General features: G+C 42.8%; 1 protein-coding gene across 1 annotated transcript in view; it reads left to right on the forward strand.

Moving 5' to 3' along the window:
* GNAL (G protein subunit alpha L) overlaps positions 1 to 14,253 on the forward strand; it is a 118,892-nt gene that overhangs the window by 60,379 nt on the left and 44,260 nt on the right. The window contains exon 5 of the mRNA XM_008059119.1: positions 5,523 to 5,620. Coding sequence (XP_008057310.1) covers positions 5,523 to 5,620 — 98 coding nt within the window. The remainder of the gene's footprint in view (positions 1 to 5,522; positions 5,621 to 14,253) is intronic.

Here is a 14,253-nt window from a genome sequence, read left to right on the forward strand (position 1 = left end):
GCCACTGCACTCCAGTCTGGGTGACAGAGTGAGACTCCAACTCAAAAAAAAAAGAATTTAAAAATTTTTTAAAAAAGAAAATAATTTGGCCATGTGTCCATAAATGCAGAAACTGAGTGATGAGTACCTGGGGGTTCATCCTTTCTACTTTTATAAATTTTTATTTTCCCTAGTAAAACACTGAAGTAACAATAGCAACAACAGCCCTGAAATTTTCCATGAAGTTTTCAGAACGCCTTAAAGAGTAAATATAGGGCAACCCCTTCGGGTCCCCTCCTGCTGTGGGAGTTTTCTGTACTTTTAATAAATCCTGCTTTCTTTAAAAAAAGAAAAAAGTAAATATGTAGAATTGTGGGGACTCACCTATATTCTAGTCCAACACATTTGCCAATGAAGAAGCTGAATCAAAGAGAAATCGCTGTTGCTTTTGTCTCTCTCATGTTATTTGAAATATCAATTTAAAAATCACTATGCCCACAATTCCTATTTTGCTACTGCTGTCGACACACACTCTGGACATTCTGTGTCTTGGTTCTAGCACTCTTCTGTAATTCTGTCTCATGCTTCAGCTGGGGTCTAGCTTCCTCCCCTGTAAAGTATTCCAGCCTCGCCAGTGGGTAGATCTTCCCCTGACAGAGAAGATGAAGGCTTCTTCATGAACTGAACTCACACTTAGAACCTTTGTGGTGCATTTCTGAATCCTGGAATAAACTGCCTATGTCCCTGAGATGTGCTGATCTGTGAAAATCCTCACGAGTGTCGGTTGTGTTGCTTTAACAAGGTACCCTTGTACAGGTTCCCTGAACTTTGTTTATCCTGCCGGACGTGGTGGCTCACGCCTATGATCCCAGCACTTTGGGAGGCTGAGGTGAGAGGATTGCCTGAGCCCATGGGTTCGAGACCAGCCTGGGCAACTTGGTGAGCCCTCATCTCTACGGTAAATCAAAAAATTAGCTGGGTGTGGTGGCTACTTGGAAGGCTGAGGGGAAGAATCGCCTGAGCCCAGCAGGCCAAGGCTGCAGTGGCCATGAGCATGCCACTGCACTCCAGCCTGGGCAACAGAGTGAGTGAGACTCCAACTCAAAAAAAAAAAAAGAGTGGATTTATTAAAACAAATGACATCATTAGCAGTTCTAAAGAAATCCAGTAGAAAACAAGAGAACAGCACATTATTTAATATTTATCATAAAAGGTATTAGTGTGCATAGTGGTTAAAAACACAGACTGTGGAATAAGACAGATACCCTGCCATTACCCGCTGTGTGCCCTTGGGTGAATCACTTAACTTCTCTGAGAAGAAATGACAACAGCTACCTCTTCCAGCTTTCTGAGAAATAAATGAGATTATAAGTGTTGTGCACATTACCTTCAACAAGATAAGAACACATAAGAACTAAGTAGGGATTATTATGTCATTAAGGTCCTTACTGTGGCATACGGGAAGCTAACACAGAATGAGAGGGTATTGCCGAGGAAATGAGAAAACGGCAGGGGGTGAACCCGAAAGAATGAGCCGAGGAGTCCCGAGAATCCCCAGCCTGGCAGGTGTGAGCCATCGAGGGTGGGGGTGGGGCGGGGGTGCCGAGGCTTATGCAGAAGGACCCCAGCAGGGCCTGGGCAGGATCGCGCAGGTGCCCCTGACTCCGAAAGCCCCGCCTTCCCACGCCGACCCTCCGCCGGGGCCGGAGCCCCGGGGCGGAGGGCCGCGGGCTTCCTCCTGCCTGGCGAGGCCCCCAACCTGCCGCGTGGCCCAGCGGCACCCGGGTCTCCTTTGTCGGTGTGAAGTGAGCGGAAGACCAAGGACCGCTGCCTGGGCCTTAGTTTCTCCCCTGCCTGCCTGCCTGCCTGCCAGTCGGCCCGGGAGGCCGGGTGCGGGCGGGCGCAAGGCGGGGCGCCGAGCCGGTGGGCGCCCCCCAGGGGCTCCGCTGCAGGCCAAGATCAAAGTCGAGTTTTTCTAACCCTTGCCGAGCTCCAGCCCCGCGCCATTTAACTCTGGGTCGGCACCGTGTGGACGCCCTTCCGTGGCTGGTGGCAAGTGTGGTGGCATGAAGATTCATGATTCGTGGGCGTGCTGCTGGCCTCCTCCCCTCTCTTGCCCTGGCCTTTTCTTGTTCTTGGAAACCAGATCGAGGGGCTCAATATGTACACGGTTCGGTCTTTTTTTTTTTTTAAGTTGCCGTCTGGAAACCTGTTATAGTGGATAATTCTTGTGTAGGTTTTTATAAAATTTGGTATCTGTGGTTCCTATGTTTGAGTAAATCCAGTGAAATTGGGTCTTGTGTGTCATATGTCTATCATGGGGAGAGAAATCAGGTGCCCAGAGCTAGCAATGCAGAGACATCACCACGAGGCAGGGGTTATCACGCTCTTCCAAGATCATCTTGATAACAGCATCATGGAGTATTCCTCTTAAAACATGTATATGTGCATGTGCACACATGCATATGTGTGCGTGTGTGTCTCTCTTAGAAAGAAATTTTTTTTTTTTTTTTTGAGTTGGAGTCTCACTCTGTCGCCCAGACTGGAGTGCAGTGGCCGATCCCGGCCACTGCAGCCTCAACCTGCTGGGCTCCGGCGATCCTTCCGCCTCAGTCTTCCAAGTAGCCGAAACTACAGATGCGCTCTACCATGCCTAGATAAATTTTTTTTTTGGACTTATTGTAGAGATAATGTTTTGCCAAGTTGTCCAGGTTGGTCTCGGACCCATGGGCTCAGGCAATCCACTTGCCTCGGCCTCCCAAAGTGCTGGGATTACAGGCTGAGTCACTGAGCCCAGTCTCTAAAAAAAAATTTTTTTTTTTAATCTTTCTTTTTTTTATTTTTCCTTTTTTTTTTTTTTTCTTTGAGTTGGAGTCGCAACTCTGTCACCCAGGCTGGAGGGCAGTGGCACACTCCTGGCCACTGCAGCCTTGACCTGCTGGGCTCCGGTGATCCTTCCGCCTCAGCCTTCCGAGTAATTAGAATTACAGGTGCACGCTACCACGCCCAGCTAATTTTTTGATTTTATTGTAGAGATGAGGTCTCGCCTGCCCAGGCGGGTCTCGAACCCGCGGGCTCAGGCAATCCACTCACCTCAGCCTCCCAAAGGTGCAGGATTACAGGCTGAGCCACCGAGCCCGGCTAGAAAGAAATTTTTTAAAGCAAGTCTACAAACGCCTTTACAGAAGTGATGGAAGCATCAGAGGAAGATTCTGGAAGAAAATGTGAACCTAGGGAGACAAGATAAAAACTGAGGTTCAGCTGCTCTCCGTGGGGTGGGGTGTCCTTTTGTCAACTGTGAACAATTTGGATTTGTTGATAATGATGACAGACAGACAGAAATGAATATATACTATGCCCTAACTTAAAAGATTGTTCCTGGTACTGTGAGATCAGAAATTGGATTTACTGGAAGCAATAAAGCCTAAGCTCAGGGTGCCTCACTTCTGCTCCCCTTCCGAAGTTTTGTGCCCACTTCTGTATTCATCATTCAGTTTTTCTTTTCATTTTTTTAAGTCCATGTCTCAGTCTGTCACTCAGACTGGAGTGCAATTGACGATCACGGCTCACTGCAGCCTCCAACTCCTGGGTTCAGGCAATCTTTCTGCCTCAGCCTCTTGAGTAGCTGGAACTACAGGCTACATGCATGTGCAACCACACCTGGCTAATTTTTTTTTTTTTTTTTTTTTTGTAGAGATGATGTCTTGTTATGTTGCTCAGGCTGGTCTAGAACTCCTGAGCTCAAACAATTCTCTTGCCTCGGCCTCTTAAAGTGCTGGGATTACAGGCATGAGCCACCATGCCCAGCCTAGTTTTTCTTTTTTCAAAGAGGGTCCCCCAAATTTGTATAAACATCAAACCTCACAGTACTTGGATCCACCCTTGTATGGAACTGTGAGTCTCTAAAGAAAAGTACCAATCCTTTTTTTTTTTTCCTTCAAATACTCTGTGTTGGTTCTTAGGAAATGTGGCAGCTGTGATGAGTATGAAGTGGGGTGTGGCTAGCATAGGCCATTGGAGCCTTAGCCCCTTTCATGACAATCAAAGGCGGACAACTGTCTCAGGAAGGGTGTGAATGTCCCAACAGAGAGTTTGGAAACACATAATACACAGCTTCTTTTGTGTTTAGCAATCAGTGTGGACATTTTCTTCCATAGCACTGGTCATCTTGGGTAATTTTGCCAATGTGAATTCATAAACTCATCTTTTACTTTGAGATAAAGAATGTTTTTCTTTCAAAGGATCCTACATCCCATAAAGGGTGAAACATGGTCATCTCGTGGCTCTTGAGTGAACTAAAAGTCACAGTTCACACATAACTCATAGTTGTTTTATTTATTTATTTTTATTTTATTTTTATTTTTATTTTTTTTGAGCTGGAGTCTCACTCTGTCACCCAGGCTGGAGTGTAGTGGCACACTTCCAGCCACCGCAGCCTTGACCTGCTGGGCTCAGGTGATCCTTCCACCTCAGCCTTCCAAGTAGCTGGAACTACAGGCACGCGCCACCATGCCTGGCTAATTTTTTTATTTATTGTAGAGATGAGGTCTCACCAAGTTGACCGGGCTGGTCTTGAACCCGTGGGTTCAGGCAATTCTCTCACCTTGGCCTCCCAAAGTGCTGGGATTATAGGCTGAGCCATCGCACCCAGCCAGTTTTTTTATAATTTTATTTTATTTTATTTTAAGTTGAGGCCTCACTCCGTTACCCAGGCTGGAGTGCAGTGACGCGATCATGGCTCATGGCAGCCTCAAGCTCCTGGGCTCAGGCGATTCTTCTGCCTCAGCTTCCCAAGTAACTGGGACTACAGGTACATGCCACCATTTCTGGCTTATTTTTTATTACTTTTTTGTAGGGATGAGTTCTTTCTATGTTGCCCAAGCTGGTCTCGAACTCCTGTGCTCAAGTAATTCTCCCACCTCAGCCTCCCAAAGTGCTAGGATTGCAGGAATGAGCCTGGCCATTAACTCATAGTTTTTTTAAAATGCAAAACAAACTAAAACAAAAAAAAAAAAACCCAAATAGATTATTATCCCTAACGAGTGTAATTTTAAAGATTTCTTTTTTATGTACATAATGCGTCTGGGCCAAATTTAATCCATCTACTCAACCATGCCCATTTCTAATCTTGGCAAACATGGAAAATTTAAAAGACATTGGATAAGACAGAACTTGCCATTAGAATATGCATGTTGTTTCTTTGCTGAGAGGGCAGTTCAATTAGTTAAATTACTATTTTAAAATTATGCTGTTAGTTGTATTTATAATTAACATATAGTATTAACTTTGGACTTATACTTTTCATTTGGGGAGATTTTCTGGGATGATGAAAATGTTTTTCAATTTGAGTTAAGTAACAAAAGCACATGCATACATTTTTCATCACAGTGAATATAAGACCTGTGCTTTTTACTGTGTAGCCTTCCTCAAAGAAAATTTATGTTCTACCCGAAAAAAATATTTTTTTGCACTTTCTTTTTACTTTTAGCTTTCTGAAATATTATAACGTGTATTTTCTTGTTTGTAACTCTTTCACACTTTAGGAATTCTTTGATCATGTGAAAAAACTTTGGGATGATGAAGGTGTGAAGGCATGCTTTGAGAGGTCCAATGAATACCAGCTGATCGACTGTGCACAATAGTAAGTTTGGCTTCTGCACAAATTATAGAATATGATTACGTTCTTGGAAGAATATGATTGCATTCACACATATGCTGTCTTCTTGGTATTGCTGAAGTTTCTTGAGAGCAAGGAACAAATAGTTAACATTTTACTACAAAAATCAGCTTCTTAAATGAGATATATTTAGTAGATGAAAAATTGAAAGTCTAGTAGGAGTCCGTGTTTCAGGGAAGAACCCAGAAACAGAGCCATTCATTTTGTCCTGATTGTTGGTTTCGGTTCTCTTCATTTTTGGCTTCTGTAATAGGGTTATAAGCATATTTGTAAGTTAATAGTCATCGTTATATTTTAATTTTGGAGCAAGTCCCCCAAATTACATTTGTAAAGAATCAACATTTTTTATCAGGGCCAGGCTCTTACCTAAAGTAGCATAATCATCCTATACACATTAGAAGTATACTAGAACCTTGAAAATAGATGATAATATCATAAGTAATTTTGCTGAAAAAAAAATTAACAAAAAGAAATAAGAAAAGGATACGGGTTGGCTCATTGTTTTTTCCTGAAACATTTTTCTGTTTTCTTTTGCTATTTTAGATACACTCTATTACTATTAGAGAACAATGGTTCCCAGAAAAATGTTAAATAATTGAGAAGTTCTAGGTATGTTTGCTATTTTTGATAACAAAAACCATATATAACTAGTTATTTTGTATAACTTTTTGAACAGCAAGAAATGAATAGTCTTTCCTTTTAAGTCTGTAAACTTTGAAAATTCATGCTTATGCAAGCGATGCCATAAGCATAAAGTCTGGATCCAGCCAGTGGAGCTACATTGTGGATATTGATGTCAAGGAATGAGTATTTGCGTGGTAGCCTGAGCCCCTTCTCACTCCTTTGTAAGTCTAGTCACCCTCACTCGTAGGATGGGCGTGCAGTACCCGCGAAGCCCAACATGCCAGGCACTAAGAGGGCCAGAAGAGGAAGGGGTGCTGGGTGCAGATGAGGAAAGGAACAGTGGCAATTAAGAAGTAAGAGAGGTCGGTGGGGCCAGACCCACTAAGGACCAAAGACCATGGCAAGGAACTTACGTTTCCAAGTGCAGCAAGTAGCCATTGGCTCCATGTGTGAGATGGTCAGAGGAGAATAAAATGGAGAAGGCAGAGACCTTGGGGGTGCCTCGGATTGGGGTGACAATGAGCCATGGAGGTGAGCACTGGGAGCCAAAGGGGCAGGACAAGGTGGTGGATTGGATGAGGGAAGTGGAAAAAAAGGAGGGCACAAGGTGGATGATGGTGCCACTTCCTGCAGTAGGGAAGCCTGGGAGAGTTTGGCTTCCTGTAGAAAGCTAGGGGAAGAGACTGAGCTCCAATTTGGAGAGGTTAAGCCTGAGATGCGAAGGGAGCCAAGTGGAGACATCAGGCAGACATTTATGGTTGGAGCCTGGAGCGCAGAAGAGAGGCAGGCGGCTAAAGTATGCAGGTTATCAGCTATTGATGGTATGCAATGCTTGGGAAATGCAGGAACACACTGGGAGCACATGCAGAGAAAGCTCTGTCTCCAGAAGAGGAGGGACTTCACGTCCCAACAGGAAGGCAGTTGGAGAGAACGTGGGCTCCAATGGAGAGCAGGCATCATCTGGGCCAGATGCTGGAGAGGCCAGGGAGGAAGAGAAGAAGGAGAGTTGATGATCTTAATAAGATCATATGGAACCTCCTACTTACTGTAACTGAGAACCGGCTGTCCCACCCTCCATCTGGCCAGCATTTGGTGAGAGCATGCAAGGTGCAGTAAAGCATGGAGAACGGAGCTCAGACCTGCTGCAGACACCCTCAAATGACCACTGCAAGTTTTTTTTAAGTGAGTAAGCAGGATTTATTGAGAGAACAGAGAAGCTCCCATAGTGAAAGGAGACCCGAAGGGGTTGCCCCACTGCAAGTTTTAAAAGTCCTCCATTGTATATGCCAAAGAAACTATTTACTAATGAAAATTTTTAATTAGCTACAAAAGTATTTAACATTTTTTATTTCCTGCCACGCCTGACAGTTCCTATAAGACTTGCCTTTAAATCGCTTTTATAAATGGGCCCTGCTCTTTCATTGACATTTGTGAATACATTCCTGTGGTTACTCTCAGGTCATTTAGTATACACATTTGTTTACCTTCCACAACCGGGTCATTCACTCCATGAGAGCCATGCTGGTTTAGATTTCAAGTTGGGAGTGTAGAAAAGTTCTCAGTGGAGCCCAAGCATCATCTGAGCCGCATGCTGAAAGGCCTTTTATCTTTCCCTCTTACTCTCCCTCACTCTTTCTCTAATATTTCAATCATTAAGCAATCATTTAAAAAGCAGAACAGAATTGCACGCTAACTCACAATGCTTTAGAGGTGGGAAGGTTATATACCAGGAAGATGCTAGCAACTGGAATTTCTAGCACTGCTCATGATATTAAAATGCATACATGTTTGCATTTGAAGTTGTTGTGGGATATGTGTGTTATCATACTTTTTCAGTATTTCTTGAACAAAGTCTGGTCTTGGAGAACACCACAGCGCTGCTCAGTGTCCCATTAGAAATTTCTCTGTCATAAAAAGAAAAAAGAAATGGACAAGTTATTCTTGCATCACCATAGCAATAGAATTAATAATTTAATTTAAAATAGAATGTGCAAAAATAAATCTTGAAAAAAGGAGAATAAGCTTGGCTGCATGCAAGTGAGACTTTGGGCAAATTACTTTAATGGGAAAAATAATGAGATCTGTTCTCATACAGTTGCTAAATAAATAGACATCCAAAGTCCTCAAAATAATACCTGGCACCCAGTAAGCACCAGGAGTGTTATCTCTGGCTAGTATATGGCCGATGCATAAACTAAGGCCCGAGAGGTAAAGTAAGGTGCCTGCTATCACAGCTTCCCAGTAATAGACCCACAGCCAGAAGCTGCTGTTTATTTCCATTTTATCTTTTCAAGTTACAGAATGCCGTGAATAAAAACTACCTTGTGAGAGAGGCTGGGGCAAGCCTGTGCCTTCCAGGCTTGTCAAGAATAAAACACCTTCAACTAAAGCCTCTGTTCTGGCTTTCTTAACCCCGGACCTCCTAGACTTACAGAAACCATTTCTCCCTCAAGAACTCACTGTCTTAGGCTAATTATAACTTCAGGGTCACTTGGATTATCCATTTTAATACACATGGGAATCACGTTGGATCAATAACCTTTGTCTCAATAATTATCTTGTTTTTCCTCTGTGCTTAGATCCTGGGATTGAGGGATGAGGGATTTCAGAAACAAATAACATTTTAACAAATGTGTTAGACCAGTATAGGGCTGCCAAATATTATGTTGCCAAACAAGATGTTAAAAAAGATAAAAGCTGCTTCGTCTGCCGTCACTATCCCAAGGAAAGGACAATGCCACTTCAGACCAGGAGAGGAACGTGGCCTCAGAGTGCGGCTCTTAAACCATGATTCTTGTGCATCATGTCTAGCCCACCAGGCTTTGAGTTCGTCAGGAAATGTGTATTACTCATCTTTAAGTGCCTGGCTCCAAGATGGGTGACCTTGCATAAGGTCAGTACTCAGTTGGCACTATCTTAAATACATGAGGTAGCAGAACAAGAGCCTGTATTCGATGTGGTACTGATGGCAGAAGCCAGCCCTCTTAACTGTTTGCACCTCCTCGCCTCTCCTGTGCAGAGTCCCAGCATTCTGGAATGCTTTTCTTTTTCCTTTCATCTAAATTCCTTAAATCTTGGTGCAACTTGCTCGACAGTATTGCATCTTAAACCTAAATGCTTATGATGAAGGGAATAATTCTAAGACCTCTTAAAGTCATTTCTTCCATGGCAGAAATCATAGAAATATTTTGGGGAAGAAGAACTCCTCAGTAATACTTAAATTCTGTCAGGATCTCTGGAGTTTAAGCTGCCAATTAAGAATCTAGAAAGAGTCTGGCAGTTCCTCAAAAGATTCAACATGGAAGTACCCAGCGGTTTCACTCCTAGGTATATGCCCAAGGGAATTAAAAACATAATCCACACAAAAACCTGTAGACAAATGTTCAAAGCAACATTATTCATAATAACCAAAAAGTGGAAACAGCCCGAATGTTCGTCAGAGGATGAATATATAAACAGAATGTGATATGTCCACACAGTGGAATATTATTCAGCCAAAAAAGATTGAGGTACTGACCCATGCTTCAAAATGGACAAACCTTGAAAGCATGGTGCTGTGAAAGAAGTTAAATACAAATGTGATTTCATTTCTATGGAGTAGGTGAATCCACAGAAACAAGTAGATTCATGATTGCCAGAGGCTGGGGAGAGGAGAAATTGAGAGTGAGTACTAATGGGTAGAGAGATTCTCTTGGGATAATGGGTAAATTCTGGAATTGGATTATCGATAGTTGCACAATCTTAAGACTACAATAAAGTATACTGAGCTGTATACTCCAAAATGGTGAGTTTTATATTATGTGAACTGGTATCTCGATTTTAAAAAGAAAGGTGGTGGGGAAGGGAAGAATCCAGGTCAGGAAAGGCAATGGGGACACGGTGGTCAGGCCTGGCCATGGGCACAGTCTGGGTGCAGCTCATGTGAAATCAGAGATGCTGACTCATCTTTCAGTCCTCCTCACTGAGTCAGGGGTCCTCTTCTCAATGACAGATTAATGTCTGAATATGTGTTTATAAGCGCCCAAAATGCACACCCCTGCACCACACTCTCCAAGCTTGCAAATGTGTATGTACATAAGGACTTCTAAAATTATAAAGCACATATGGTATAAAAAATGTTATGTTAAAGGCTGTGAAGACCTGTGTTATGCTGGCAGCATGCAAGAAGTAGAAGCTTGGCATGCAACAAGTTGACTACTTCAAGGGGGGCCGGGTGTTATTCTGAGAATATCTGAAAGCCCATTCCGTTTGGGGGGGTGTTCTTTGGGGAATGGCTCTTCCCTTGCCTCTGGGCATTTCAGCTTTGCTTTCCGTGTCTACTCCACTCTTCCCTTGTACACTCCATGACCTGCAGCCAGATTCCAGGAAGAGCAGGGGAGATGGGTTTTGATAACGCCATGCCACCTCATATCTAGCCTTGTGCCCTCACACCAGCCCGCTGGCCAGTTGCTGTGACCCACTTGACCCAATCAGCGGCCCCCTGTGTGGGTCTGAGCAGGAGCTGTGGTAAGGCAGGGCTGGCCAGCCAATATGTTCCCACCCCAGGACTGCCATCATTAGAGGAGTGTGGGATAGTCATTATCATGGAGCTTTAAATATTGTGCTTTCGATAAAGATGAATGTCTTTGAAGCACCACGCAAGCTGTGCAAATTACCAGAGATTATATTTTATACAGAGTTTCCCAGTTCCTGCTGTGAAAATTAAAAAACAATCGCTACTGAATTATCCCCCAAAATGCATTTCCTCTAAGTCCTAATAATAAGTGATTATGTAACCATGGGAACAGCTATTTTGGGAGAAAGAAAATCAGAGAGAATTGGATCTTTAGAATAGCTTCTAAAAATCAGACTTTGCTTAATGTAACTTTAAACGCTACCTCTTGGCGAGTGTAAGTTCTTGTGCCCGTGTGGATATATGATGCATCCTCTAGGTGTAGATCCGTTTGAATAGTTGGCTTTTGGATACTCTCAGAGAGAATAGCCTAGAAAAAAGAGAAGTGAAAAAGGCCAAGTGGTTTTCTGCTGCAGTCCCAGATCTGTTTTTTATCATCTTTCAGGAATGTTTTAACCACGTCCACCTCTTTGGCATTGATTTGGATCCTGTGATTTTCAGGTCCTGGAATACTAGGCTTTCAGGATAGTCTGGAAATTATTAGCACAAATGAAGTTTCAACTTCAAAGTTGATTTTTTGCAGTTTATTTTAAAAGAAACTATAAAATATGTTGTAACTATATTGTTAAATTTGTTAACTATGCAGCAACCAACCAAATGCACATACACCTTCCTCTTAACTCTCATTTTGATCTTTATTTCTAACCAAATTTATTTTCTAGATCTGCAGAATTGGAGCTGTTCCTGTTTATGGCAGTACAATAACTTTTTTTTTTTTCCAGCTATGAAGAATCAAAGTAGTGGCAGGGATTAAGTAGGGAGACTAGATGAATCCTTGCGTATCCATCAGGCCCCCATTATCCATTTCTGTATCATTCTTTGGAAACCCCTATTCTGAGGCATCCAGAAAAAATTTTTAAGTGGGCTTACCACTCATGTTTTTGCATAAAAAGTGTTTTCAAGCCAGGCACAGTGGCTCACGCCCAGAATTCAAGACCAGTCTGGGCAGCATTGACGAGACCTCGTCTCTACCAAAAAATGTAAAAATTAGCTGGGAGTGGTGGTGTACATTTGTGGTCCCAGCTACTTGGGAGGCTGAGGTGGAAAGATCACCTGAGCCCAGGAGTTCGTGGCTGCTGTGAGCGGTGAACCGTGCCACTGCACTCCAGCCTGGGCAACAGAGTGAGACTCTAAAAGTGTTCTTAAATTTCAGAAAAACTTCTCCCTTGAGTGGAGAATTCCAGGGGATTCCCATTTGTCTCTAATTTAATCCTCAGACTTTCTCAAAAGGAAAGGACACCTAGACCAGGACGGGGCCTCAAGGCCCCCACCTCTTCCCAGGGTGTCACAGAGTTCCTGATGATGTTTGTCATTCACTTTATGTCTGTCGCTAGATTCACATTGAAGGCTGTGAACATCAAAACTATATATCATAAGTCAAACCAAAATCACATCTCTGATGCCTTAGCTCTGTATTTTTCAGTATTTCTTCGAAGCAGAACCGTTTGTCAGGTAGAACTGCATGTGGAATGCCAAAAATGAAGAGGTAAAACGAGGCGACTGAGGTTAACAGGTGGTGAGAAGCTCATGCTCCAGCATTAGCCTCTGGGTGTTTCTCTGTGGCCCCTCTGTTTACTCCAAGAAATCCTAGGCTCCACGGGGCACTATTTAAAAACTAGTACCACTTTTCTTTTTTTCTTTTTTTTTTTTTTTAAGTGAGAAAGCAGGATTTATTGAGAACAGAAAAGCTCCCACAGTAGGAGCCAGAAGGAGTTGCCCCCCACTTTTCAAAATGTAAAACCAAATGCAGTTTACAACAGATACCGAAGTACAGTGGAATTTTATTGAAATAAACATGTCAAATCAAAGTGTTATTTATCAAAATAAAATGTAACTTAGATATTCACATTTGTAGCATGTGCTAATTATTATAAGTAAATCAAAAGCTCTCTGTGGCTTTTTTTTTTTGCTTTTTTTTTTGCTTTTTTTTTGAGTCAGTCTCTCACTCTGTCTCCCAGACTGGAGTGCAGTACCATGATCACAGCTCACTGCAGCTTTGGACCATCTGGGCTCAGGCAGTCAGGTGATCCTTCAGCCTCAACCTCCTGAGTAGCTGGGACTACAGAAGCATGCTGCCACACCCTGCTAATTTTTTTATTTTTTGTAGAAACAATGTCTCACTATGTTGCCTAGGCTGGTCTTGAACCCCTGGGCTCAAGCAATCCTCCCCCCTCAGCCTGTCAAGTGCTGGGATTACAGGTATGAGCCACCTCGCCTGGTCTCTGTGGCTATTTTGATTTAGTACAAAATTGAAATTCAGTGGTCATTGATGACAGTTGAGTCTTTCACTAGGTTCAGCATCCAGCTGATTCCTGCTGGGAAAGACGGTGTGTGGAAATATCCTGACATATTTAGATGAGTAGTTGCAAATGGCAGCAAAAATTTGGTCTTTTAAAATTTTACCTTGTAATCACAGGAAACATTTTAAATTAAATTATGTAGAAATGTGAAAGGGAAAATTATAAGAAATTTTCTTCCAAGTTGAATTCCTAACAGTTCTTCACATTCCTTTACATAAATAATATGCATTATATGTACAACATTGAAATGGGCTAATTGGCAGTTGCTCTGTGAGGAGAGCTTGGGCCCCACAGGGGAGCCCCAGCTCAAGTGACCTTGGGTAACGAGAATGTGCATCCTCTGTGCCTCCTAGGGACTTGCTTATGCAATTATATTCAAGAGGTGCTATATTATCTTTTAAAAAAAAGAAAGAAAAAACCAACACATTCCTTCCAAACAGTAGCACATTTGCAATAAGCTGAAAATATGTGCCTAATCTATCGACAGGAATTTGAGGAACACAGGTAAATGCATTTGTCAAAACTCAGCAAATGTACGCTTAAGATTTGTGTTTCACTGAACATAAATTTTACACTGAAAGAAAAAGTTGATCAAATATTGATTCCTCCATAATAATCTGCAAGCCGAAGTATTTAGGAGGAAGTACACTTCTGTCTTCACGTCTCTGAAGTGCACCAATAATAAGATAGATTGAGGGAATAACTAGATGGGTAGATCTGAGATTTTTTTTAAAGTACAGTTAAATGGTAATGGCAGAATCCAGATAGTGTGCATTCAAGTATTCACTATAAAATTATCTCAAAGCCGGGCTCGGTGGCTCAGCCTGTAATCCCGCGCCTTTGGGAGGCTGAGGTGAGTGGATTGCCTGAGCCCGCGGGTTTGAGACCCGCCTGGGCAACGAGACCTCATCTCTACAATAAATTTAAAAAAAAAAAAAATCAGCCAGGCGTGGTAGCGCATGTCTGTAATTCCGGCTACTTGGAAGGCTGAGGTGGAAGGA

The sequence above is a fragment of the Carlito syrichta genome, unplaced genomic scaffold (assembly GCF_000164805.1).
Source record: "Carlito syrichta isolate Samal-C Ts95f unplaced genomic scaffold, Tarsius_syrichta-2.0.1 Scaffold303725, whole genome shotgun sequence".
NCBI lineage: Eukaryota > Metazoa > Chordata > Mammalia > Primates > Tarsiidae > Carlito > Carlito syrichta.